At 53.5% G+C, this 26,475-nt stretch overlaps 10 protein-coding genes across 10 annotated transcripts; 7 read left to right on the forward strand and 3 right to left on the reverse strand.

Moving 5' to 3' along the window:
- Positions 1-404: 404 nt before the first annotated feature.
- M421DRAFT_72139 (Pal1-domain-containing protein) lies at positions 405-1,968 on the reverse strand (the record flags this gene model as incomplete). The annotated part of the gene is made up of 2 exons (XM_033596850.1): positions 405-1,648; positions 1,680-1,968. Coding segments are annotated over 2 exons (1,533 nt in total), but the record flags the coding sequence as incomplete, so codon positions are not given.
- Positions 1,969-2,919: 951 nt separating this feature from the next.
- Positions 2,920-4,170, forward strand: M421DRAFT_424702 (mediator of RNA polymerase II transcription subunit 31). Its single transcript, XM_033593842.1, has 3 exons — positions 2,920-3,297; positions 3,359-3,492; positions 3,555-4,170. Exons 1-3 carry the CDS (start codon positions 3,217-3,219, stop codon positions 3,688-3,690), a joined length of 351 nt encoding a protein of 116 aa, XP_033444820.1. The 5' UTR covers positions 2,920-3,216; the 3' UTR covers positions 3,691-4,170.
- A 178-nt stretch (positions 4,171-4,348) lies between these two features.
- Positions 4,349-6,802, forward strand: M421DRAFT_8666 (RabGAP/TBC; the record flags this gene model as incomplete). The annotated part of the gene is made up of 5 exons (XM_033597592.1): positions 4,349-4,371; positions 4,422-4,533; positions 4,585-4,743; positions 4,814-5,304; positions 5,350-6,802. The coding sequence occupies 5 exons, from the start codon at positions 4,349-4,351 to the stop codon at positions 6,800-6,802; spliced, it is 2,238 nt and encodes a 745-aa protein (XP_033444821.1).
- Positions 6,803-7,665: 863 nt separating this feature from the next.
- M421DRAFT_424706 (uncharacterized protein) lies at positions 7,666-9,055 on the reverse strand. Its single transcript, XM_033593843.1, has 2 exons — positions 8,524-9,055; positions 7,666-8,471 (listed from the first exon to the last, which is right to left on the reverse strand). The coding sequence occupies exons 1-2, from the start codon at positions 8,869-8,871 to the stop codon at positions 7,692-7,694; spliced, it is 1,128 nt and encodes a 375-aa protein (XP_033444822.1). The 5' UTR covers positions 8,872-9,055; the 3' UTR covers positions 7,666-7,691.
- A 668-nt stretch (positions 9,056-9,723) lies between these two features.
- On the forward strand, positions 9,724-11,352 carry M421DRAFT_103704 (glycoside hydrolase family 5 protein; the record flags this gene model as incomplete). Its single annotated transcript, XM_033586931.1, has 1 exon — positions 9,724-11,352. One exon carries the CDS (start codon positions 9,724-9,726, stop codon positions 11,350-11,352), a length of 1,629 nt encoding a protein of 542 aa, XP_033444823.1.
- Positions 11,353-12,230: 878 nt separating this feature from the next.
- On the forward strand, positions 12,231-13,205 carry M421DRAFT_8669 (uncharacterized protein; the record flags this gene model as incomplete). Its single annotated transcript, XM_033597593.1, has 1 exon — positions 12,231-13,205. One exon carries the CDS (start codon positions 12,231-12,233, stop codon positions 13,203-13,205), a length of 975 nt encoding a protein of 324 aa, XP_033444824.1.
- Positions 13,206-14,019: 814 nt separating this feature from the next.
- On the forward strand, positions 14,020-17,133 carry M421DRAFT_424708 (uncharacterized protein). The gene has a single exon (XM_033593844.1). It carries the CDS (start codon positions 14,222-14,224, stop codon positions 17,027-17,029), a length of 2,808 nt encoding a protein of 935 aa, XP_033444825.1. The 5' UTR covers positions 14,020-14,221; the 3' UTR covers positions 17,030-17,133.
- A 2,014-nt stretch (positions 17,134-19,147) lies between these two features.
- Positions 19,148-20,347, reverse strand: M421DRAFT_103706 (polysaccharide lyase family 9 protein; the record flags this gene model as incomplete). Its single annotated transcript, XM_033586932.1, has 1 exon — positions 19,148-20,347. One exon carries the CDS (start codon positions 20,345-20,347, stop codon positions 19,148-19,150), a length of 1,200 nt encoding a protein of 399 aa, XP_033444826.1.
- Positions 20,348-21,471: 1,124 nt separating this feature from the next.
- Positions 21,472-22,036, forward strand: M421DRAFT_424711 (uncharacterized protein). Its single transcript, XM_033593845.1, has one exon. It carries the CDS (start codon positions 21,477-21,479, stop codon positions 21,801-21,803), a length of 327 nt encoding a protein of 108 aa, XP_033444827.1. The 5' UTR covers positions 21,472-21,476; the 3' UTR covers positions 21,804-22,036.
- Positions 22,037-23,215: 1,179 nt separating this feature from the next.
- On the forward strand, positions 23,216-25,847 carry M421DRAFT_424712 (glycogen debranching enzyme). Its single transcript, XM_033593846.1, has 3 exons — positions 23,216-23,992; positions 24,042-25,334; positions 25,386-25,847. Exons 1-3 carry the CDS (start codon positions 23,323-23,325, stop codon positions 25,694-25,696), a joined length of 2,274 nt encoding a protein of 757 aa, XP_033444828.1. The 5' UTR covers positions 23,216-23,322; the 3' UTR covers positions 25,697-25,847.
- Positions 25,848-26,475: the final 628 nt, after the last annotated feature.

The raw sequence follows: 26,475 nt of genomic DNA on the forward strand, positions 1-26,475 counted from the left end.
TTGCTATTCGCGAGCACGTCAAAGGAGTGCGACTGCCAGATGCCATTGAAGGTTTTGATTGAGCTACAAACCCCTATCACGCCGTACCACATACGAATCGAGCTTGCTGTCTGCTCAATCATGCATTAAACGTTCGATGCTGAAAGCGCGAGGAAGAAACTGAAAGCCCCTTTTGGGATGCCTGCTATAGCCCAGAGGAATTGACCAATATACACGGGAGTAGTATCCAGACCCTTATCCCAATCCCAACTTCCCATACGCCCGATGTACATATGAGAAGATATGCGTGCCGTGAAGATGCGTGACAATGAAGGTAGAAGAATGTCGAGGCGACCCTGGTGAGTGGTTGCTGCTCGATGCCACTGAAGCGTTGCTGATCATCACGCTGCATTGGCATCTCCTCATTACCGTCTACGCCCACCCTTGATGCTCTTCATGCGGCCAAGGAAACCCGTAGGCTTCGACTCGCCCAACGAGCCTGTGCTTTCTGTAGTTATGGCACGTTGCAGGGGTACACGGGGAGGAGATCCGTCCTTGTAACCCGAATCCTTGGCCTGAAGTGCTGCGCCCTTGCTGTCATAGGCCTTGTTATACTCGTCGAAGAACGGGTTTAGCTCTGTAGCTTGGTTCTGGGCCAAGGGACCCGCGCTGTATGGACCCTGTGGGCTGGTTTGGCCGCCGTATCTGGCGTCGGGAGACTGAATTCGGGCTCCATCGCCATATTGACGTCTCGGCTGCGAGATGCCGCGGAAACGTTGAGCAATCGACTTCTTGCGTCCAAGACCATTAATCTCGTTCGCCCGCTTCTGCTCGAAGTCCTGCTCAACTGCAGTGCGGGATGCGGGTGCACCCTCGAGGAAAGTGGATGTGCCCAGTCCGTGTGTCTGCTCGCCATGAACGATGTCTTCGCGGCCCTTGGCACTGAACTCGGCTTCGGGGCGAAGTGGCTTGATGTCTGCAGCACCCCCAAAATCTGTGAAGCCCTCTGCGCCTCTGCCGTGGATCCTGTCAAGATCGATTTTCTGGTTTAGAGGACCCGAACCACCGAGCGAGTTGTTTGCAGACCCTGCAGGGAAAGCGTGCATGGGAGCACGCACATCCTTCTTGCGATTGCGGTGGGGCTGAACTGCATCGTAGGGTCCATCGTGGTGGATCATGCTGGGGCCGTAGATGCCGGTGACATCGAGCTTGTCAATCAGGTCGAGACCCTGAGGCTTGCGAACTTTCCGTGTGCTGCTCGACTTGCCATCCCGGTCCTTCTCCTCCCTTTCTCTGCGACGCTCACGGCGCCTGCGGTCTTCCTTCTCCTGAGCTGCCTTGTCAATGATGGAGGAGTCGGAGTTGCGGCGTGGACGGCGCTCTCGGCGCTCAGGGCTGTCTGGCATGCGGCGGCGCGCCTCTGGAGGGCCTCGGGGGCGAGGCGGCCCACGGGGAGCTCCTCGCTGCCTCTGCCTTTCCTCCTCGTCTGAGCGCGATGGGCGGTGGCCGGCGCGAGGGTCGGTGCCGCTGCGGCCGGGCTGAGGCCGCGGCGGTGGTGCACGTCGCTTATCCTCATCTTCAATTGTGAGGTTCTTCTGTACAAAGCATGGGTAATCAGCAAACGTGTTCACGAAGGACAGAACCCGGCCCATGGCGCGAGAGCAGACATCTTCGCCGACGGCAGCTGCGAGAGGGGGAACGTACAAAGAGCTCTTCGGCAGCGGAGCCGTTGCTGAAGGTGGCGTTCTTGGGCGACGCCTTCATGGTGGCCGACATGTCGATGTCCGTTTTGCGGGCCTCCTTGTTGAACTCGGCCTCGAAGGTGCTGAGGAAGGGATTGCGCGACATGGGCCTGCTGGCGGAGCTCGAGCGGTCCGACTGGTTTGCGGGCGAGGGGAAGCCAGGCGAGGTCGCTCTGTTGCGGAAGGGGTTGTTGGAGGACAGGTTGATGGAGAGGCCAGGCGATGGGCGTCGCTCTGCGAGATAAGGTCAGCAGGGCCCGGGAGCGCCATCAGCAAGCCCCCCGATTTCGTCACAGACTGCAGGCAGACTGGTGAAACGGGCGCCGATAGGGGAATTACCTGGCATTGACGGTTCCGCGAGCATGTTGCTGCCGTTGTTCAGAAACCCTGCAATATGTTGCAACGATGCCCAATCAAACACGGGAGGCCGGGCGTCTGCAGGCGACGGCTGGCTGACTGGCACTGGTGACGCGCAAACAATCGCAAATCCTGCTCCTGCGGATTGGTACGACTCGCAGGCACAGTCCTGGTGCACTGACACTCTGCTGTCGCAGCGCGAGCAACTCAGCAAATGCAGAAAGGGGCGGCGTAATAAGACTGGCGATACTGATGTTGGCGTGTCTCGCCCGGGAGATGGACGGGGTTTTGTTCGCCGCGGAAGGATGGCAAGCGGGGCGAGTTTAATGGCCGCGTTTGAGGGCTGCTGTTAGTCTTTGCCGCGCTTAGTGGATATGCAAGCAAGGCTGCGCTGTCAGGAGGGAGTGACAGCAACGTGGGAGAGCAGAGGGCGCCGAGGATTAGTGGGCAGGGCAGCGCGGCTTAAGAAAGGGAGGGCCTGGAAAATGGGAAATGGGAAATGGGAAATGGGAAATGGGAGATCGAGACAAGCGTTAGTGATGGGGCAGGTGGTCATGCTAAGGTAGTCGGTCCCTGGCTCGCCGCGAGCGTGGCTGCCGTTCAGTAGGCCTCTACAGGCGGCGTAGAGGCGAGCTGGACTGCAGCCAGCGCCGCTGATTCGCGCGTATGGTCACGAGTGAAGGCCAAAAGGGCCCAGCACGACGCCGTTCCGTGGAAACAGAGGCCCTGCGCTGCCGAGCTGCAGGGAGCTGTGGGGTTCGAGCTGCAGGGCGCTGAACTCGTTGTTGCTTGTTCTCAGCGCCCTCACAGACAAAGCACGAATCCCCCGAGGCTGCACTGAGGCTGCTGCAGCTTTCATCACAACGGACACGCACTCACCGAGCTGCTCCCAGCCAATTTTACCTGCACATCAGCGCCCCATCAGCAATCACCGCTGCTGCGCAACGCTGACCGCTGAATCGCTCAGACGCTCCATAAGGCTAGCTGCCGGCCACTCGCCAGTCCAACTGCGGCGTGCGGGGAACAAACTCAGGACCCTGAGCCTCAGCGCCGATCGGAACGTGCCTGTGCTCTGGCCGCACGCCGTGTGCCTGAAAAGCTGTCACAGGCCTCGCCAGCGCCCAACCCAAACTTCACCATGGCGACCCCAAACCCAGCTCACGAGAGTGCCGACGTGCCGCGAACCGGTGGTTACACGCGCTTCGAGCTCGAACTCGAGGTCCGTCCCCTATCCTCACAATGTCATGTGCCCCTGGTCTGTTTCAATTAACACGCCCTAGTTCGTGCAGTGTCTTGCGAATCCGGACTATCTTAATTTTCTGGCAACGCAGAAAATGTATGAGAAGCCCGAGTTCGTGGCCTACCTCGGCTACCTGCAGTACTTCAAGGAGTCCAAGTATGCAAAGTTCTTGCAGTGAGTCCGCCTCGACGACGCTTGATCTTCGAAGGAGCTGCTGACTGAAGATGTGTCTGCAGCCACCCTGGTCCTACGCTCCGTGCGCTAGAGCTACTGCAACAGGAGCGATTCCGCCGGGAGATTCTGCATCCTGGCCTCAGAGACAGACTCACCGTCGATGGCCAAAGGAGTGCGATGCCTGGCCAGCTAGATTGATGACGAGGCACCAAGAATGCATTCTTCGACAGCCAAGGCTCAACGCCCAGAGCTCGACGACTCTCAGTACCTAGGGGCCTGCACAAGGCACTTTTTATTATGCTTCCAGCTTGCACGGAAACTATATTCGCGTGATGAGTCTATTGCAAGAAAGGCAGGTCTCACGATTCGGAAGTGGCCCAGATCCATTACGGCAAAATTGCCGTTGAAGAGCACAGTGCTCATGCGGTGCGCGGTTCAGTCACAGAGGCGCAATTGCTGCCCAGACTCTGGTTTGCGTTGGCTGCTCTTGAGCGATAATTGAACTTGGCGAACGACTCTCCAAGAGACAAATAGAGTGCTTGCACGCGTCGATCTTGGTGTCACGGCAGCCGATGCGGCTCAATAACCATTCCGTACTCGATTGTGCAAATGTCACGCTGTGTTCAGCTCAAAGTATTGTCAATACTAATATTATCCACATCACAATTCTGGCGGCTGATAACAGGATGGACAGAGATGAGCACTCAGACCTATGTCGTTTGTATGGTCCAATGCACGTGAGCAGTGATTATTGTTCGATGTGGGGCACCATGGATGACGATGCGCAAGCTACTGTACCATCAGGGTACTTGCTGCCCCTCAACCCACAAACTGCGTTTTACGAGTGCCCTCCGTTATGAGACCTGTCGCCGAAGCCGAGTGCGTATGCTGTAAGCTTCGTACCTGCATTTCACCCTAACGCGCGACAGGAAGCACTGGCGTCAGCTTGACGACTTCCATTCTCTCACCAATCTCAAGATCCATGTCTCTTCGCACACAGAGCCTCAGATAACTGCTGGACTTCGGTCAGTATGCTGGAAGGTGCGCGAACTTCTAAGATCGCGCAGGCTTCGAAGCTAACCACAATGCTAGATCTTCCTCCTCTTCAAGACACTCGATCGCTCGTCATGGCCACACCACCTCGCCGAGTCGCGCAGAACCTACGACTCGCTGCGCACACATTACCTGCGCGCCATCGAACATCCCGATGAGCTCGAATCGTCGGTAGATCCTCTGAGCGATAATGACGAGGTACTTCCATCCTCAACTCGGCCCCAATACCTGAGTACAACGAGTGTTGACCTGTACTAAGTCTTGAAAGTCCCCATGGTCAGCCCTCCGAGCAGATGAGGCCCTACGCGCCGAGATCTTCCAGGACATCGAACGATGCATGCCGGACAACGTTTACTTCCGCCAGCCTGCGACGCAGAATATGATGCTGGATATACTGTTCGTCTGGTGTAAGATGCACCCGAGCATTGGCTACAGACAAGGTATGCATGAGGTCTTAGCGCCGTTGCTCTGGGTTGTAGAGAGAGACGCCGTAGATGTCAGCCCGGAGAGCTCTGTCGATTCCACACTGGCAGATATGCTCGACTCGACACATATTGAACACGACACGCACACACTGTTTGGCCTGATCATGCAGACAGCGAAGTCATTCTTCTCACCCGCAGACCCAAAGTCGAACTCTAATGAGACTCCTATGCTTGCTCGGAGCTCAAGGATCTTCGACACATACTTACCGAAGGCCGACCCTGAGCTCCATGCACATTTGACGAAGCTGGACATCGTACCCCAAATTTTCCTTCTGTAAGTCTTCTGCACTTCCTTGATCGCCAGTCTGACAATTTTCAGACGCTGGATCCGACTTCTCTTTGGTCGAGAGTTTGACCTTGATGCTGTCTTCGACTTGTGGGATGCTCTTTTTGCTATCGATTCCTCACTAGAGCTCGTCGACATGATATCGATAGCAATGTTGCTTCGAATCCGCTGGGAACTCATCGCGGCAGAAACCAATGAGGCATTTGCGCTACTATTACGATACCCACAGCCAAGTGCGCCAGCGTATACATTGATCAAAGATGCGTTATACCTACGCGATCACCTAACCCCCCAGGGTGGTGCTGAGATCATCACACGTTATGGTAAGCAAGCACCGTCGGTTGAGGCCGAACCAGCTGCTAGTTCCCGTGCCCCTTCGCCCGTGCTATCGTTCGCTTCAAGTCGCGCAAGACAAAGAGTGGGCTCTCCGAAAAGCTTCCTCGGCCCACAGGGGGCTGGACTGGAAGCAGTACTGCAAGGTGCCGCTAAGAACGTGCTGGAGAAAGGCTCACAGTGGGGAGTTGGGAAAGCACTCCGGGACGCTGTAGGTGAAGTGCGAAAGAATGTTGAGGCCTATCAAAATGGTGTGCCCTCAGGACAAACCACGCCAAGGTCTGGAGGGAGAGAGTTCCGAACACCCAATCTGTTAGATTCAGCCGTACCTGGTCAACGACCCGTACTCAACCGAACGAACTCTGCCAATATTCTGAAAAGGATTGCGGACCTAGAGAGGCGGAATAAAAATCTGGGCAAGATGCTCGAGAGTGCCGTCGCCGAACTGTGGGAACATCATCGAAAGCAGACGGAAAGTCACAAGACCAAAGACAAAGAAAACAGCAGCAAGGAAGCTATGGAAACACTCAGTCTTGCCATTGCAAAGGTACAGTTTGTTCAGGTCTATCTCGAAGACTCGTCGATACCACTACCCATGGATGAGTCTACCGATCAGGCGGCGACAGCGAACGCCGAAGCAAGTCTAGCACCTCCCTCGCCGTTACCGATTGAGACGACGATAGTCGCACCGCCGACAGATAGCCCTACTGCTTACACGCCGGCGCCTACAGCTACGGACGCACCGCAACAACCTCCAATAATTGCTTCGCAGCCCGCCTCTCCACCTCCTAAGCCGTATGTATCAAAACCCCCAGCTACCTCACGCCTGGCCCAACGTTCGCGCCCGCAGCTAACATCCTCGAACTTCTCGTGGATGTTGGGGGAAGAATCGGCATCATCAAACTTTGCCTCGGGCGCGGCGCATTCTACCTTTGCCTCGGATGAAAAGCGACGTATGAAAGGGAAAGGGTTCCTGTTCGGCGATGAAGACGAGGACGACAACAGCTCAAAGGAAACTAAGGCAAAGAGAGGGAGTTTCAGTGGGAAGGGAACATCGAAAGTGGCCAAGACCAGAGGCAAGCATATACCAGAGATCGAGGTCGAAGAGGAGATTATCGACTTGGAAGATGTTGGCAAAAGAGGCGTCATCTAGGCTGGCGTCCCGATATTCCACGCCACGTCACATCACGCAACATCCAGACTCTGGGACCTCAGCCTTCATTGGTGTCCACAGGAAGGTTCAACCGCAGCATCATATCTCGCCACGCCTGGCGCCCTATGACCTACTTCGCATACAGAGGCTGCCCACTATATGCACTCATGCCCAAGTGCGGCTTAGCTCCCGTTACCCTGCATACAGTCCCACGAAACTTGCTCTAGCCCACACACCCATGGCCTCAGAACAACGCCAAACGACAGCCTATTCGTTTTCCGCTCAATAGCCGTAAACTTAGCACCCGCTGGCGCTATACAGGCAAGAGCGGCTATCGGCGTGTTGAGTGCCAAATGCGGACTCAACGCGGTCTTCGCCCTTCGCCCGTGCTCTTATAAGCCCCGCAGTGCCCCTCCACGACTCTTTCTCTCGCAAACGTCTACAAACACCCACCACAACACTTCCAACCCTTACCCAACCCCAAACTACACTTCCTCAACATGCCTGGCTGCGGAACTGCTGGTTGCACTTGCGCCGACTGCGGCTGCACTCAGGGTGCCTGCAACTGCGGCAAATGTAAGTCTCACCAGAGTCCAGGATAGATAGCTTTACGGCCAGATGATTGACACATTCCAGAAACTCCCGGCCTCACCTGCCGATATGACAACATCGCCTTCCACTCATGTCACCAAGGTCATCTGATGGCGTAAGGCCTCAGCATCACGTGGATCGGATCAGCACCTAAGCACGAAGACCATATACCAATCAATCATTCATTACAAACAATATCACCCACTGCCCCCCTCCCCCTCACACGTGCATGTAACTTTGGGATGAAGCTCTTATCATAAGAATGCATTACTACTGCCCAGTCCTACCCTTACCTCTTCTATCGTCTCCCACTCATAAGCTCCATCAGCCCCTTCGCCGCATTCCCCGCATTTCCCTGGACACTGCTACTCTCCCTGTACGACTGCTCCTTCAGCCGTGCCAGCCGCTCATGCTTGCTCTCCCCACCCCGCACGGGACTCATCATCGCCGCAGGACTCACGCTCTGCACCGGCGGCGAGCTGCCCACCTCGTACCCTTCCACAACGCGCGACTCTATGCCTGTGCTCTGATTCGGTGGCGCGAAGCTCACGGGAGGCTGCCCAAGGGCCCCGATCGGCCGGAAGGGGTCGAGGTTCGCTTTCACGAAGACCGGGGCGCGCGTGGGCGAGGAGATGGTTATATTCGGCACGCGTTGCGCTGGTGTCGCCATCGTGGCAGTCATATGCTCGGCGGACGCGGTGTAGGCGGCGGTAGACGCGGATGTGCGCAGCGCGTCGGGCGACGAGGAGAGCTCGTAGTCGGACAGGACTTCACGCGAGGGCTTGGAGACTTGGTTTGTGCGGACCTTGTATTTCGCAAAGGTGAGACGCGTGCGCAGGAGCTGCGCGCGCGACTTGGGTGCTGGGGCGCTTGATGGGGTTTTGGGCGCCGGCGCGGGGATTGCGGTCCCGTATTCGCTCTGTTGGGAGGCGCAGAGACCGTAGTCGAGGAACTCGGAGAACGACTTCTGCGAGTCGGGAAAGGGCTGCGATTGCGGCTCGGGGGGAGGTGGTGAAGGTGTGGGTGTTGCGCGCTCGGTGGGAGAACCGGGATCGGCGAGACCTACGGGATTGTTGGACTGTACAGGAATTATTAGTGCTGCGTAGACGCGTTCATAGCGGGACACGCACTGTGTGACGCTGCACTGCGGCGGTGGTGAGCTGGGCAATCGCGTCGTGTTGGGGGGTGTCGCGCTCGAATGCGACCATCTTCGCGGTAGGAACCTTCTCCGCGTCGTCCACTTCGGTGATGCTTCTCTTCCTTCCGTGGGGGAACGCGTCAGTCCTTATAACGTTTTCCTTGCCGGCGAGGGCTCGTGCAGTTGGGGCGGTGGCTTGCAGCTGCTTCAGTGGGCTTTGTGCTCGAGCGAGTTCAGACTCGAGATGCTTAGGCTTCGAGGGCGAATTCATGGCTTTGGGAGGCAAGTCACCTAAGACGCGTCGCGAGGGAGTTCCCGGGCGGCTATGCTGAGTAGCCATACCCAAAATAAGCTGTTATTGATTTGTTATGATCCTCTTGAGTGTTTGCTGTCTCAGGACGCGCGGGACGAGCAGTGAAGCGCGCCGAGGTTATGTTGATCAACAAGTATGAATGGATCCGAGATTGATGTCTTGCCTCCAAGTTTGAGACGGATAAGAAGAGGGACAGACTCCTACGAGACTGAGAATAGAATGGTGTGGTAGAGGATAGTCGCGTTGAGGCTGGGAGTGCTAGACCACTGACGCCAGTCGCGTTCAAGGTGCCCCACTTCCATCCACTTGTCTCCAGCCCGTTCGCGCTCGCGCGCGCTTCTTGCCGATACAACGCCTCTTGCTCATAGGCAACCCCGTTTCTACAGCCTTGACAATGCTGCCGCAACCCATATCGGACGCTTGCACCAGGCTGCAATTGCAGTCTGTAACCTGTCCGTCACTCAGATTTGCTGATCATCGAAAGTCTCCCTGCGGAGCTATTTCAACCGCTTAGAAGGACACGCCTTGCTCGGCTGCAAGGTTGCACCGTGGACATAGGCTGCCAATTCGCAATACTACTCCCTCCCTGTCTCAATTCCATCTGACCATACTATCAACAATCGCAGAGACGTAAAAGCGTGATCACGGCAATGCTCGCTGGGACGCTCTTGCCGACTTCCAGAGGCCTTGTTTGCATACGTCACTTGTGGAACATCAACACCAACATTCCTAATCTGTTGCACCTCATTGCGATCGACTGAGCAAGACATCTACCCCCTAGCACCTATTTTTGTTTGAGATACGTGAGCACACAAGCTGCATTCCGCGCACACCCTGCTATTCATTCCTTCGAAATCCTACACCCACACAAACGCGACCATGAATGGCTTCTTGCAGAAAGCTAAGGCTGAGTGGAAAGACTTCTCACAGAAAGACTCTCGACCTGGGCAAGACCAGCACCATGGCCACCAGCCTCATGGTCCACCAGGTCACGGTCCGCCTACCGGACACCATGATCACGGATGCATCAAAGACCCTACAGATCTGGATATCCTGCGATACCGCTACCATCACGGAACCAATCTTGGCTCCGTGTATGTAATCGAAAAGTGGCTGCAGTCGTCTCGATTTCCTGAGAATGCTGAAGGATCCAGCGAGCTTGCTGCAGTCAAAGCTTGGGTCGACCGAGAAGGCATAGAGTGCGCCAGACAAAAGTTCGAACAACACTGGTCCAGCATCGTGACAGATGCAGCAATCGGGTGGTTGGTAAACGAGGCGAAGTGCACCACGATCCGCCTGCCTATTGGCTACTACGACTTACCCGGCCCTGACTTTACGCGCGGTACACCTTTTGAGCAATACGCCCAGGTGTATTGTGGAGCATGGGACAGCATTCGGACCCTCATCCAGCGCTTGCGCAAGCGCTCGATTGGAGTGCTGCTCGACCTTCACGCACTTCCAGGTGGTGCAAACGCACAAGAGCACTCTGGCACAAACAGTGGCCGCGCTGAGTTCTGGCACTCTGATTTCAATCGCGCCCTCGGAATCCGCTGCGCACAGTTCATCGCCCATGAAGCTAGAAACGGACTTGACATAGCCGGTATTCAGCTCGTCAACGAAGCAGATTGGGAGTCGCATCGCATGTACGAGTGGTATGATGAGGCTGCCGGTGCCGTTTCTGCGATCGATCCGAGCATCCCTATCATCATCTCCGATGGATGGAATTTGGAAAAAGCTGTTGAGTACTCGCTTCGGACGAACTCTGTCTACACCGATCGTGCCAAGACTCCAGTTGTTGTCGACACACACTTCTATTGGGCATTCACGGACCTCGATAAGCAAAAGTCACCTCAGCAGATTATCCAGGAAGTCGGTACTAAGTTGGGTGAGCTTGACGGCAAAGAAGGCTCAGTCATCGACCGGGGTGCTGTGCAGACCATCGTTGGAGAGTATTCCTGTGTCTTGACCGAAGATTCTTGGGCCAGAAGCGACGGAGTGCCAAAGGAAGAGCTTGTGAAGCAGTTCGGTGAAGCGCAGAGTCGACGATACCAACAGCGTGCTGGTGGAAGCTACTTCTGGACCTGGAAAATGGACTGGATGCCCGGCGGTGAGTGGGGCTTCAAAGCTCAAACTGATGCAAAGAACATTGTGCCTCCCCAACACGCCACACTGCACCCTGACGAGAAAGTGGCGCGCTTGGATAGAGCAAGGTCTGAGCAGGACGGACGCAAGCAACAGGCTTTCCAAGAACACGTTAACTACTGGAACCAAGCCGATCCGAACGGTACATATGAGCACGAGAAGTACGAGTATGGCTGGCACATCGGCTACTCTGACGCATTGGCCTTCTTCGCAGGGTGCGGTTCGCACGGTGACAGAATTGGCATGCTGGAATTATGGGTGCTCAAGAGGATCAGAGAAAGCGGTTATCGGGGTGGCTTCACGTGGTTGTTCGAACAAGGAATCCGTAAAGGCGTCATCGACTTCTATAATGCGGCAGGTATTTGATGCTCGGCCTTTTGATAAGCCCTTTACGTTTTTGCTTGGGCCCACCATCTCCAAGACGACCGAATCAAATTCTTTGCCTGGAATGTACATGAAATGACCTCAACACGTGTGTCGCTAGGCACAAAGTGAACCCTCGAAAATCAACAGTCTTCGTCGCCATGGCTAGATGTAGGATTGCAACGACTAATATTGATGATTGCAACCTGCGCTTCGGAGGCTTGCTTTTACCAACGTAGTCAGGATGAAAACCACGTCGACCGACTGCAATGGAGATCACTCAACCGCCTCTTGCAAACATACCCAGCGCTGAGAACAAACGGCATTGCATCAGAATCAAAGCGCGCATCAAGATTCATAACGACCAAGAAGAGCCCGCGCATTGTGCTAGACCTCCATATCAAGCGTACTGCGAGACAGTATCATCCTCAAGACCCCAAAGCCCGGACGTCTTCACAACACCACCCACACATTCAGGGCCCTTTCAGCCTATCCGGGTGTCAGTTGCACCAACATATACCGCTCGCATTACTACTAGCAAAAGAGCTGCGTCGAAAGTGTCGACCAGCCCTGCCGTGTCAGCACTGTCAGAACATGAGAGCCTGCCGGCCGTGCCACTCACATCCACCGCAAGCGACAGCAGACAACATGCTGCAGTCAGCCGGGTACCTGTTCAAGGAAATTCAACCTCAACAAATCGATATCACATCGTATCACGGACTGCAGATCCATGCGACAGCTACTTAGGAAGGACCATTGACACCATGTCGCGTAACCATATACCATCTTTGTCACAAGTACAACAAGCAAACACTGTCCCGAAATCAACAGCTCAAACTATAATGGCTAGAACGCCTTTGCGTCAAAAGAGATATGGAAGAATGGAGTATCATCCACTGCCGCTGCTACCGCCATCGCCGCCAGACACACTTATCGACTCGCCAGTCGAAAAGCAAACCCCTAGCACAACCACTGTCAACTTCAGTAGGGGCGAGATCAAAGAAAACTCACCGCAGCTACAAGAGCACGTAGGTGTGCCGAATTTGATTTACATCGATGGCGACGCTCCACCTCCGCGACTGCCTCCTGCCGTCCATCATCCAATACACCTTCAATCCGCAATACTTGGGCACGAGCGACCACAGTCAAAGTCATACAGGCGAACCGTTACCTTCGCAGACGACACGACCATTTCCTCCAGGAGTTCGTCGCCAGATTACCACGCCCAAACCCACGAGCGAGCCCTGCGCCAGAGTAAAAGTTTCACGTCCGACGCTCAAATCCCATCATCGCTTCGTCTATACTGCTCGCACGACAGTCTACTAATCGCGAACAACAACCCATATGTCAGCGAAAACAGCACTTTGGCCAGCAGACGCACTACCCCCAAAGACTTCAAGCACAAGTATACCTTCGGCCAACGCCCCGCTGCACTCATGACCCCCTCTTCCAGCCTCGGTCGCTCAACAAATCAACATTACAACCCGCGCCTCAGCACCTCCAAAGCGCAATACCGGGGTCTCGCCACCCTGCTCCGGCCGCTCCCCTCCTCACTTCGCGTCGCAGAACCACAACCAGGCCCGCGGCGACCGCCATGGGGATCCCTGGAGGATCTCGAGGAGCGGCGAGGCAAGCGCGTAGATAGGCGTGAGCGCGACCAAGCGAAGCAGTTCCGCGCGCAGACGCTGAGTGAGACGACGACGGTGCTGGACTCAACGGAAAGCTTTGGGAAGCAGGCGATGAAGATGGAGGTCGAGGGGTATAGGAAACAGGTGGTGAGTGTGTATCCGGATATGGCGTTTGATGGGAATGCGGGGAAGGGGGGACGGAGGAGTTGTTGTTGCGTCGTTATGTGAAGGTGGTGTTTTCAAGGCTTTGATGAGAGAGAGTTTTGGGTTAGGCGATGATGCAGACATGTGTTCACTCTTGGGTGTCGAACGAACTCAAAGGATGAATAGTTGGATTCGGTGAGTGGGTTGAAAGTGCTGCTCGAAACGCTCCGGGCTGGGTTGACGCTTGGGATTTATCGATTAATGACTTGCCACCATTACTTGCCCGCTTGCATACACAAAGCGAGCCGTCATTGCTGTGAAGGTTCCGAGAACCCCAACGCTTCTAGCTTTGACACCATCTTTGTTGGTATAAGGTCTTCGGCTTAGGCTCGATGAGATACCAACATCTGGGCAGGTTGCATGCAGCAGTCGAGAATCGCGAACCTTGCACGAATACGGTCAATTATATCGCCGTTCAGCCGCCAAAGGGTACTTCTGGTGATGAAGGAAGATTGTTGATGGAATATAGGATGCAGAAAACGCCATCGATCACGTGCTATGTTGAACACGGACCAACGTTTCCATCTCGTAGCCCCATTTTTAATTTCACGAAGTAACTGTCTTGGTTCCCTTGGTACGATTCTTGGCTAATTCCCTCATAGTGAGCTTTGTCGCTCAGGGTATTGTCGTCCGAGTTCAAGGCCCCGAAGAGCGACCTGTTCGGCGAACGCTATCCCGAAATCAACCGCGGATAAACTCCCACTCCACTACGCCCATGTCGATCCACACCCGCCCCCGCAAATGCTCGATCCGTCTGACCAAAACAAGGCTCCCCCTGCAGCGCACGCGAGCCTCTTTTTGGACTCTTGCATCGCTTGCATCACGCTCTGTGGATGCAGTTTTGCGTGCCCAGGAGTTGGCGCCAGTTCTACCTTAAAACGACCTGGTATACCGGAAATTGCGACTGCTACATGATGGCGACATGATCTTGCAATAAGCCCGAAACTGGGCGGGCGGCATACGAGGCAGGTACAAAATGCATCTTGAATGCTCGTTGAACCGCCAGGACGCGACTTTGCGACCCTTCCACTCTTTCCATCATGCTGAAGACTGTGCTCGGCCTCTACTGCCTACTCAGCTGCGCTGGCGCTCAAACCGACAAGGTCAAGGTCAAATGGCTTGAAGGAACCCCGGACTATCTTGGCGGTGTTACCTTTGGCGTTCCATGGCCTCGTGGCCAGCATCTCGCCAACGCCACTACCTTCACGGCTTCGGATAATGCAGACCTGCAGTCGTGGGTTACCGCATACTGGCCTGATGGCTCACTGAAGTGGACGGGGCATGCTCTCGGTGCTACAGACTCACCTGCTGATGAGTACACTATCACCGCTTCTGGACCAGGCAACACCACTTTCTCTCGCCTTCGCCGTCAGAGCAGCAACAGCACCAACGGTGTGCAGGTTAGCGACTCCGGAGATGAGATTGTTGTCAACACCGGCAAGGTCACCGCCACTTTCCCCAAGTCTGGAAATGTGTTGGTTTCGTCGATTGAATCCGGCGGAAAGGTCGTCGGAAACAATGGCCGCTTGGTTTTGAGGTCGCAAAGCGGTACTCCAGACGACGATGAGGATGGCAAGCCAACCGGCATCGACTACTTCAGCTTTGCTAGCAAGATCCATAACACCACCGTATCGGACGACAACTCTCAACGTGCTCTCATCACAGTTCAGGGTATTCATGCAGTCGATGGCGAGGCATCTCACGCCGACTGGCTTCCCTTTACCGTACGCTTCTACCTCTATGCAAACTCGGAGGCCATCCGTATCATCCACACAATCATTTACGATGGTGAGGCCAAGAGCGATTTCATCTCTGGGTTGGGTGTACGCTTCGACGTACCACTTGCAGAGGAGGAGCAGTACAACCGCCACGTTCGCATTGCCGGTGTTGACGGGGGACTGTTGCGCGAGGCAGTACAAGGTATCACTGGTCTTCGTCGGGACCCTGGTGCAGCTGTGAAGTCTGCCCAGTTCAACGGAACTGAGACGCCTGACAAGACCACTTGGGACCAGAGGGTTACAACTCGCCTTCAATGGATTCCTACATGGAGCGACTACAGACTTACTCAGCTTTCTCCAGATGGCTTCAACCTTAAGAAGCGTACCAAGGCTGGACAGAGTTGGGTCACTATCCCTGGTGGTACTCGCTCTGGCGGCCTTGCTTACCTTGGTGGTTCTACTGTTGGTGGCCTGGCTCTTGGCCTGCGTGACTTCTGGAAGAAGTACCCCACCAGTCTCGACATCTCCAATGCTGCCACCGACACTGGCTCCATCACCCTGTGGCTTTACAGTCCGCAAGCTGAGCCTCTGGACGTCAGGCCATACCACGATGGTCTCGGCCAGGACACATATGCCAAGCAGCTAGATGCTCTCGAGATCACTTACGAGGATTATGAGGGTGGCTACAACACACCCTATGGAATCGGTCGCACCAACGAGCTGTTCCTCTATGCATTTGCTAGCACTCCTTCAGCCGACCACCTCTCAACTTTGACAAATAACACCAACGATCCGCCAGTCTTGGTCCCTGAGCCGACTTACATCCGCGGCACTAAAGCTATCGGCAGCTACTGGGACGTTCCGGGCTCGCCAAGGGACTCCGCTCAAGCCCAGACCATCGAGAACAACATGAAGTTCCTGATCGAGTTCTATGAGGGCCAGGTCGAGCAGCGTCGCTGGTATGGCTTCTGGGATCACGGCGACATCATTCACACTTACGATGATGATCGTCACCAGTGGCGTTACGATATTGGCGGCTATGCTTGGGACAACTCTGAGCTTTCGCCTGATCTCTTCTTCTGGGGCCACTTCCTGCGTACCGGTGATGCTAAAGCCTACCGTCTGGCGCACGACCAGGCACGCCACGGTGGTGAAGTCGACTCTTACCATCTCGGTAACTTCACTGGTCTCGGTACTAGGCATGGTGTTCAGCACTGGGCTGATAGTGCTAAGCAAGCTCGTATCTCCACACCTGTCTACAGGAAGACATTCTTCTACATCTCCGGAGGAGACGAGCGCACTGGCGATCTCATCCGCGAGACACAAGAGGCTACGAAGGCTTTCTTCCTTGTTGATGCTCGCCGCAAGGTTCGCGCTGCCAGTGTTGTCTACAACCCTGACCCTGAGGCTCTTTATCTCAACTTCGGTACCGACTGGGCTGGTCTTGCGCAAGCCTACCTGATTGAATGGGAGCGCCGCGGGCCAAACTGGGAGGAGGCGCGCGACAAGATCATCGAGGCCATCAAGACCTACCCCCAGCTTAAGAACGGGTTTGTTACCGGCGAAGCTCTCTACAACTCCCTCACTGGTGCCTGGTCTCCACCGCCTACAGACCCCACCAATACGGGTAACATTACCGTCTCCCACTTGTCCGGCGTCTTCGGCGTCCTTGAGACCATCGACCAGCTCATCGATCACTTCGGCCCCGAAGCCCGCAACACGACTCAGCCGTTCCTCGATGCTTTTCTCGACTACGCTTACTACTACGGCGCCTCAAAAGCTGAGCAGGTAGCCAGATATGGCAAGGACTTTGGCAACCTCAACCTCAAACAGGGCCACTCTCGCTTCACTGCGTACGTCGCACACAAGCGCAACAACGCCACCCTCGTACCCCGTGTCTGGTCCGAGTACCTGGGCGACGGCAGCAAGGATGGCCTTGCACCCAACGCGCCCTGGAAGACGGTCAGAATCGATGGCTCCGCAGCGCTCATCCCTGTCGATGAGGCTACGTGGGTCAGCACTAATGCTGCCGCCTTGTACGGGGTCGCTGGTATTGAGAACCTGGCTTTGGTGGGAGCGCCCGATGCTTCGTCGATTGGGGGTAACTCGACTGCCACGTTGAGGGTTTGAAGCTTTTCTTGATGGTATATACTACAGCTTGATGACGTTTAGCGCTCTTCTTGTACACGACTCTTAGTAACTTCTTTGTGTGAATATTAATCATAGATCATTACCACTACATCTACATCACATTGCATTTTTTCTGCGTTCTTGTTGGAATGTGCATGGTCAGCTGCTAGTAGTCAGCTCTGGAGTTGTCTTATAAACATGATGAGATTCGGCCTAACGTGGTCCACCACCGAGCGGATCACCCCACCGAGCGAATCACCAAATGCAACTATATATCTTTGAACGTGAATAACTCAACACAACAACAAGATATAATAGTGCGTAATAGCTTGAACTAATCGCCTATCTCTACTGTATCTTTCTTGCATGTACGCTTGTTGTGTCCTGTGTTGCCACACCTCCTGCAGCGCGGAATACCCCTGCTGCTAGCACCTGCCTGCACTCTCCCCTCACGCCTCTCTACTTCAAGTTGAACCTCAGCATCCTTTTGGGTAACTATTACCCCTGCTTCTACCTGTGATAGAGCCCCCCCCTTCTGTATTCGCTTCTTCTTACGCTTTTTACGCTCAGAAGCAGCCTGATTTGCTTGCTCAAGACTATCTATCTGAGCTTCAAGCAACGTGTGTAAGTGTACCTTCAAAGTTAACCCCTTTTTAACCTGCAACACCATCTTAAGAATAGACTCAGGTGATAAGCACCTATAGTCCCTTATCCTCTTGAGAATCAGCGTTGTTTGAGCCTCTATTTCCCAGGCGTTGCTTGGTGTTTTAGGCTGCCAAGGGGTACTCCTGGGTAAAGGTGGTGTTGGTGTACGAGGCTTCACTTCAAGCCTTGATAGCACCACCTCTGGGTTATCCGGAACTAAGCCAGTTGCTCTGAAGCTTGATAGGATATTGTCCTTTGAGAAGGCCTGGTCAAATACTAGGGTAAGTGCAGCTAGGAAGGCTTTCTTGTCAATGTGGTTGATATAGCAGTTTGCCAAGACTCGGATCTCCTCCTTGTACGCACGCTTTAGGGGGGCAAAGCAACCCACATCAAGCGGCTGAAGGATGTGTGAGGTGTGAGGGGGCATACAGAGGGTGATGATATTGTTCTCCTCACAAAGATCCTGGAAGGCGAGTGACTTGTGGCTCTCGTGGCCATCAAGAATCAGTAGTCTGTAACCACCTACTTTCTTAACCTCCGTGTGCTTGATAAAGTGCTGTAGCCAGGCAAGCCCAAGCTCATTTGTTGTCCATCCATTATCACTAACCCCTATTCTCCAATCCTGAGGGTTATGATACCAGGCCTGGTCGTGGTTCTTAGCTTTGAAGATGATGAAGGGTGGGATAACCCACCCTGTGGCGTTGATGGCGGCAATCAACGTCACCCACTCCCTGTCACCAGGCTGAACCCCAAGTGGCTTAAGGCGCCTCTCAGAGACTGTGACTACCTTCACAGACCCCCCAACGCCTATCTGGAAGCCAGTCTCATCAAAGTTGTACGTGTCTTGATCTAGGATACCATACTTGGCTTTGACGTTGCGTACAAGGTTGAACCAGGGGCTGATAATAGCTGGATTACTGCAGAGGACTCGCTGGTGATCACGGAGTCGAGTCACCTGAGATTTGACCTCAGGCCGGCGTTGGATCAGCCTATAGGCCCAGTTCTCCCCAACCTGGCCACCACTACGCTTAGCTAGTAGCTGGTCAGCCATTCCACGTACGTGGCTAAGCGTAGGGGCAAAGCCTCTAGCGTCAAGCTTCCTTATATATTGTATAACTGCCTCCTCTTCATGCTTCTGAAGCTTAGATGAGTTGGGATGGGTATCGCGTCGTGGGGTTCTTCCGGCGCCTTGATGGCTAAGTGTACTTTGAGGAACCTTGTAGATAGCAGCAGCGCGTCGCTGGCTTAGTGACGCGTTAGATTTCATTGCTTGGGTAGCAAGTATAACTCTATCTGCACAGGAAAGTAATTCAAGATCAACTGGTTGAGCCATTGTAATTGATAGTAGAAAGCGTTGTGGTCTTGGCAGAGTGATTCGCTCGGTGGGGTGATCCGCTCGGTGGTGGACCACGTTATGTACAAAGAAGGGCAATCTACACATAACTTCGGGCTGGACATGCAATGCTGTAGCATTTACGACCAAACAGAAGTCGCACCAATTGCCGCGCCGCTGGCGGGAAGCAAGAAGTCGCTTGCAGCAATCTTGCCTGTTGTAGGATCACGCTTGCCCTGCACAAGCGTGATGTCGACCGACTTGAAAGTCGTGTTATTCCATGTAGTGCTGCCCTGCCACGAGTTCCCAGTCTGCTTCTGAGCGCTGTTCAAGCTGACCTGCGCCGAGTTGGTGGTGCTCTTGATGTTGCTCGCAGCAATGTTGTTGGTGAACGTTGTTACAGCAGTGGTGCTCTTGAAGCCAACATCGCCGTTGTTCCAGGCAGTGTTGCGCTGCAAGATGAAATTGCCGGGTTGGCTGTTATCGGTGAATCCCTTCGCGACGTTGTTGAACGCAATGCTGTTACTGACCTGGTGGTCTGCGGGCCCCTTGTCCGCTTCGTCGCCACCGCCGAGCTTGAAGCCGTTGCCGTCGCCCTGAAAGTCGGTGAAGCCCCAGCGGTTTACGCCGTTGCCCCACGCGATGGTGTCGACGACGGTGATCTTACTCTTGAACTCCCAGAAGTCGAGACCGTCGTCGACGTTGTTCCACAGACGAGCGCCCTTGATAAGGTTGCCCTCGCCAGTGCCCTCCTTGATACCAATGCCGTCAGCAGACTCGCCATTCTTGCGCGGGTCGCGGTTCTCGTAGGAATCGAGATATAATATCTGGTTGTTTGCGCTGCTGCCCTGGAGCTGGAAGCCTGTCTCGTAGTTCTGGCGAGTGGTGAGTTGCTGGAAGATGTTGTTGCTCGAGTCGACTGCGTATACGCCGTAGGGTCCGTTAATGAATTGAATACCCTTGATCGTCCAATAAGACGCTTTCTCGACATGGAGAATGCCACGGTCAGCGGCAGCCAGGCTGCCACCGACAGGAGCGGGTGTGCCGGTGAGTGCCTCGCCATCGACGATGGGGACCTCGGTCTGGTACGCTGCGAGGGTAATACGCGCAGATGCGGTCCCAGACTTCTTGACCTGGATGTTCGTGGTCGGAGAGTATGTGCCACCCCGAAGCAAGATGCTGTCGCCAGCTACAGCCTTGTCAACAGCAACCTGGATAGATTTGTAGGGTGCGGCAAGGGTTCCAGCGGCACTGTCCGAGCCGGTAGGTGAGACGTAGAAAGTCGCGGACAGTACTGAAGGGAGAAGGAGAAAGATGGTCTGGAATGACGTGAGCTGCATGATGAGGGAGTTGTGTTAGCGAACGATAGATACGAGAACAGAAGAGGAATGAGCAAAGATAAAAGAAGACCCATTGTCCCTTGAACTGTCTCATATATTCCCTCTGCTAATGCCAACGTCAGCCATCGTATTGAGCTCGCGGTGAACGCCATGACACCACAGACAGAGGATCTTCACTGTGAATGATGGACGCAATTGTGCCGGGCTCGCAACGCGATCTTCCCAGATTCAGTAGATTAAATGAAATGAGTATATTTGAAAATTCCCCGACTGGTGTAATCAGCGTTTCACGTTGAGAGTCCACTAATCAAGAGCCGTGTTTCTCACTTGGCATACTTGGCACACATGTATACTGACTTCGTTGTATCAACAAAGGAACTCTCGGTAAGGCAATTGTGAATTTGGATTGCACCAGTGCCGCGGAGTACGAGAGAGTGTGCGAAGCCGATGGTCGCTGAGCAAACACGAGAGAATGGAGGTCCGCGGACGTGTAAGCAACAACTCGGAATCCGTGGCGTGATCCTTTCGGTCCAAGGTGATATCGCTATTCTTATTGATTCGAACGTCCGCAAGACATGTCTTTCTGCGAACGGAAAGTTGTGGTCAAGTAACTGCGGAAGTTGCTCTATCGAACCTTCGAGGTTAGCAGCACGTCAGAAAATCACCATTTCTTCAGAAGTCACCCTGAGTCCTCGATAGAAAAAAGTATTTGCCATTGTCAATTGCTCGATTGAGAACGTAACTGGTATGAAGATGCTGAGATTGCGTCAGTGCTGCCCGATTTTTCGAAATTTGATCAAAGCCGTAAAGTCTGAGGGCCGCGATCGGGATTCGTTGACATTTAAAGGTGTCCTAGAAGGTAAGCGCGCACCCTCCACGAGCAACAGTGGGATACAGAATTTATGATGGATGATAGACAGTAGTATTGCTTGACAGAACGGTGGATGACGACGGCTCTGGGGAGGTGTGCGTTGCACCAGTCCAGAGAAATGGAGGCGTCTTTTCAGGCTATCGGACAAATCGAACAAGTTCGGTTACCTACCGTGTCCGTGCACCAAATGCGCGCCATCACCAAATGCGCGGAATCCTGATAAGCGCCACTTTTTCTCAACACCACAACACAACAACGATGACAGGTATTACAGAAGCGCTTGCAGAGTGTGATTCCGTACCCTCTGACGACAAGATCCCGTGGCAAAAGATAGCTGATAGGCATGGTGTTGTTCGCTCAACATTGACGCGCAGGCACTGCCGCGAAACATGCTCTTGGAAGGAGGTATCAACATCGCAGCAGAATCTTCAACCAGAACAGGAGGCAGAGCTTGTGAAGTATATAGAGGATCTGACTGAGCGTAAGCTACCTCCTTCTAGAGAGATGGTGCAGAATTACGCATCCAGTATTGCTGGACACCCTGTCTCTGAGAGCTGGGTTACTCGCTTCCTCCACCAACACTAAGATAAGCTTACATCTAAATGGAGCACTTCTGTAGATCAACAACGCCACGCTGCTGACTCTGGTGATAAGTACAAGGTGTACTTTGAACAGCTAGGCAGCAAAATTGACTTCTACAAAGTAGAGCTAGAGTATACGTACAATATGGATGAGAAAGGCCTTATAATTGGAGCTATTAGCAGACAGAAGAGGATCTTTAGCAAGAGGCTGTTTAAGAAGAAGTAGTTCAAACAGATGCTGCAGGATGGTAATTGTGAATAGATAAGCTTATTGGCGTGTATATGCGCTGACAGCACAGCGTTGCCACCTGCTCTTATATACGCAGCTAACTCAAACAACATATAAGACACTTAGGTAGAAGATGTGAAGGTGGAAGAATATACAGCCTTCTTTGAAGTATTAGGCAGTGGCTAGTCAAACAACAGGCTTGGCCTTGCCTGGCTCTAACAGGTGTTTAAGCGCTTCACAGCAGCCAAAGCTCAGAGAAAGTACCGCCCGTTGCTTGTAGATAGCCACAGGAGCCACCTAACAGAAGAGTTTCTGGAGTATTGCCACAGGCATAAGATACTATTAGGTATCTATCCACCTCACAGCACCTACACGCTGCAGCTGCTTGATGTGGTAATGTTCAAGCCTCTTAGCACAGCATATTCAAAGAAGCTATCAACACGCCTTCACAAGCATCAAGGCCTAGTGCCTGTAACTAAAGCTAACTTCTTCAGCCTGTTCTAGGATGCTTAGGCAAGCAGCTTTACTGCGAAGAACATCTTTAGCTTGTATAAGACAGCAGGTGTACACCCCTTTAACCCTAACGTTATACAAACAGCTGAAGGCACAGAAGGCTAAGGAAGTCGCTGGACGCAAGGCAGAGAGAGAGCGCCAAAAACAAGCTCGCAACTCTTACAAAGCTATACAAAAGCCCTCTACAGGCAAGTGCAGGGGTTCACAGCAAGTACTACCAAGGAAGAAGCAGAAACGTAGTGCTAGGGGTGATGTAGGTAGTGCCTCGTGCATTGCGCGTACGTTGACACCTCCACATCAAACTAACAATTGCAGCCGCAAAATCCTTCAGCCAAGAAAGCATTGGTGAGAGATTTAGTTATAAAGATCTATATAGTACACCACCAAATTATCTTGTGATAAAAACTATTGTGTGTGGCTCTATAGCCTCATTTTGTCGTCCTGGTGAAGAAGCGATCGCGCGCATTTGGTGATGGCGCGCATTTGGTGCACGATCACGGTACCGACTACGCAACCACGACCCCGCATTAGGTAGCCTCAAGCCAACCACACAACTCTAGGCTTTTCGAGGGGTACGAAGTACGTCGTGACCCCACATAGAGATCGACAGCTCATGAGGCCGTTACTGGCTCATGGCGCCGCAGGACAAGAGCCTGCCAGTCCGCTTTCGGAGACTCAACCTGCCATGCTCGGTAATGACTAGATGTTACTCATAGTACAGGAAACATGCGGAGGTATATGAGGCCCGCCAACTCCAGATGTGGAGGCATCTATACCTGCGATGACACAGACGATGCATAGGTTTTCGTGTCTCTTGGTGGCGCTGCTTGCAGCAGTCAGCGTGGCCCAGGATATCTGCGACGAACCTGCCTCACGATTGTACCTCCCAGATCCCCCGTACGACAATTACCTATACTTCGACTGCCACTCGAGCTCCCATGTCGTTATCACGAGCCCTACACCAGAAAGTAATCTAAGTGTAATCGGTCCGCGATTACTTGTAGCATGGCCTGCAGGCAATAGCGGCCTGGTCGTCTACTTCGAACCAACAGGCGCAGTCAACGGAACCTTAACACCTAGCCTTGCAAATTCGTCTTCGACTGGCGAACCACTGGATCCAATCTATGAGCCTGTCGAGAATAGTAATCCCGTAGTCGGCGTCTCTGGCTCCATCAACTTCAATGTACCTGTAACTTTGACGATTGCAATTCTCGGCAGCATACGTACTGTCCGAGACTTTGCTGAAGGTCCTAGCATACTCGATCCAGATGTACAGAGCGGTCTTCGGTACTCAGGGTCAAACACCAGCGTGATCATCAAACGGACTTGGTTTGACAACATCACAACCACCAACCTAGAACTCGCTCCGCTTGACGGCGCACCGGCAATTACTATTGAGCAGGTTAGCTCAAATAGCAGCCACGTGCTGTTCGGCGCAGGCACGTATAGATGTGAGCTGGCAATCATAAGCAACACCAAGCAATGGCTAAAACTCCGCAGTCAATGCTTCCTTCAACTACGCCCAGCTTGAACAGCTGAATCAGACGGAAGTGCTCAATCCAGATTCAATGGATTTGGTTCAGCAGCAACCTGACCAAATGACGTCCCTGTCCTTCTTGTCTTACGAAGATAAGCTTCTGGCCGGCACGTGGCGCTTCCTTACCTACTTTGGCAGAGACAGCATGATCTCTATGCTATTAATGCAGCCTGTATTAAGTGAGGGAGAGAAAGGTGCTATCGAGGCTGTCATCGGACCAGTACTGGAGCGCATAAATCGCACAGATGGGACAGTGTGTCACGAGGAAGTAATTGGCGACTACGCCACTTATCTGAACCTCAAAGAGAATATCACATCCACCGAACCCCGCTGCGACTACAAGATGGTAGACACAGACTATTTGCTCCCTATCGCCATGAAAAACTACTTTGTCGATACAGAAACCGGCAAACAACATTCCAAAGCCTTCTTCAACACCACAGCTACTTTCCTGGTCGAGAACGAGGGGCTCACCTATGAGACACTAGCCGAGATCACCATCCAGAAGATTATGAACGCGACTGCTGCTTTCGCAGCGCCAGGGGGCCAAGTCATAGAGAATCTCATTCACCTGCGCGATGATCAACCCGTTGGCGAATGGCGCGACTCGAACAACGGACTTGGAGGTGGACGCATCTCGTACAATGTCAATGCAGCCCTCGTTCCAGCAGGCCTTCGTGCTATTGCCGCTCTTAGCAGTGCAGGCTACTTTGCCAACCATCCTGAATGGAACGAGACAGCCGACCAGTACGCGCAGATCTGGGAAGACTCGACGCTGCAATTCTTCAAAATTAGCGTGCCACAACCCGAAGCCGTTACGCTCGTCGAAAGCTACGTCACAGACAGCAATCTCTCCGTCCCAACAAACACTGGCAATATCACCAGCGATGTGGTCTATTATGGAGTCGCGTTGAACGGCAACGTCGCTCCGCCCAACAATGCTTCGTCCGCAGTGGTACCTGTCATGAATACGGACGATTGTTTCCGACACTTCTTCCTTAATTCGACAAATCAGGAGCAGCTCAGTGCGTTTCTCAACCAGACAGCTGATCACATTCTCAAACCCTTCCCGGTTGGTCTAGCAAGCGATGTTGGATTGTTCGTCGCGAATCCCGCATATTCCGGAGATGAATCTTTTGCTGCAAACTTTACCCGTGGAGACTATCATGGGACGGTGGTCTGGGGTTGGCAGCTGGCTATGATGGGTGCTGGGCTTGGACGGCAGCTTGGAAGATGTGATGGCGAGAGCGTCCCAGGTATGTTTGTCCCTCAGTATGTCGATTCACCTACTAATAAGCGATATTTAGACTTCTGCGACGACTCTAACTTGTATCAAAGGGTGCTATCAGCGTATGACCGCCTATGGGATCTCATCGAGGCCAACAGGGCTCAACTGAGTAGCGAAGTCTGGAGCTGGAACTATAACGACGGCTACCAGGCTACTCCGCTCGGGACCTTCGTTCCGACCGAGAGCAACATTCGCCAGCTCTGGAGTCTGACGTTCATAGCTGTCAAACGAGAGGCTTTTGGCACGAATGGGAATAGCACTGGTGGGAACAGTACTGGTGAGGGTAGCACATCTCAGTTTGAGGGCGCCGCGACAAGAGACATGATTTGAGCGCTGGTTGCTGCTATTGCTGGTGTAGCGTGGCCGGTATTGTAGGCCTATGACTGAAGCTGTTAACATCAAGGAGGCAGTGTCGTCTTCTTCGACTGACTTCGACATCTACGCAGCTCGACAAAATGTCTTTAGTTGCTTAATACTGAGCTCATTGCAGCTTACAGTATCCTGTTACGTATGAAGTGTCTGCATACCTTTTGGATCGATTCTACTCACATTGTGCGTGTTGGCTTGGTGTTGCTGACCTGACTTCGCACAGTGTTGATTGATTGCACGGAGGGCCTGGCTGATCCAGACAGCCAGGAGCAGTAGAATAAAGAACACTGAGCTCAGGGTGTACAGGCATGTCTTTCAGCAGTGTGTTGGATGATGGATAGACCGTACTTCAACAAGTGTGAACAACTCGGAAAATTGCCCACCGAAAAGCTTGCGCGTTCAAAAGAACTTAATTCAAGATCAACCCAAAATAAAACGGCAAGACCATAAAGATGTCAGAAGCACAGGACATCCCACGTTCCAGCACTGCTATGACAACTGAGACAGTCATTCACCGGCCTGAACTGAACCCTGAACGATTGCAGGAAATTCCACTGCTTCCCATGACCCCAAGTTCCTCAAAGACAGTCATCCATCATACACCGCAGGCGCCCAAGAAGCTCAAGACCAAGATCCTCGAGTTCCTCAAGCCAACTGTATATAAACCTGAGGCTGACGAGGGTGCCACGGCTGCCTGCCCTTCGGAACGATTGCTCGATGCGCTCTCTCTGGCCGGTGTG

Source organism: Didymella exigua (genome assembly GCF_010094145.1).
Source record: "Didymella exigua CBS 183.55 unplaced genomic scaffold M421scaffold_37, whole genome shotgun sequence".
In the NCBI taxonomy this organism is placed as follows: domain Eukaryota; kingdom Fungi; phylum Ascomycota; class Dothideomycetes; order Pleosporales; family Didymellaceae; genus Didymella; species Didymella exigua.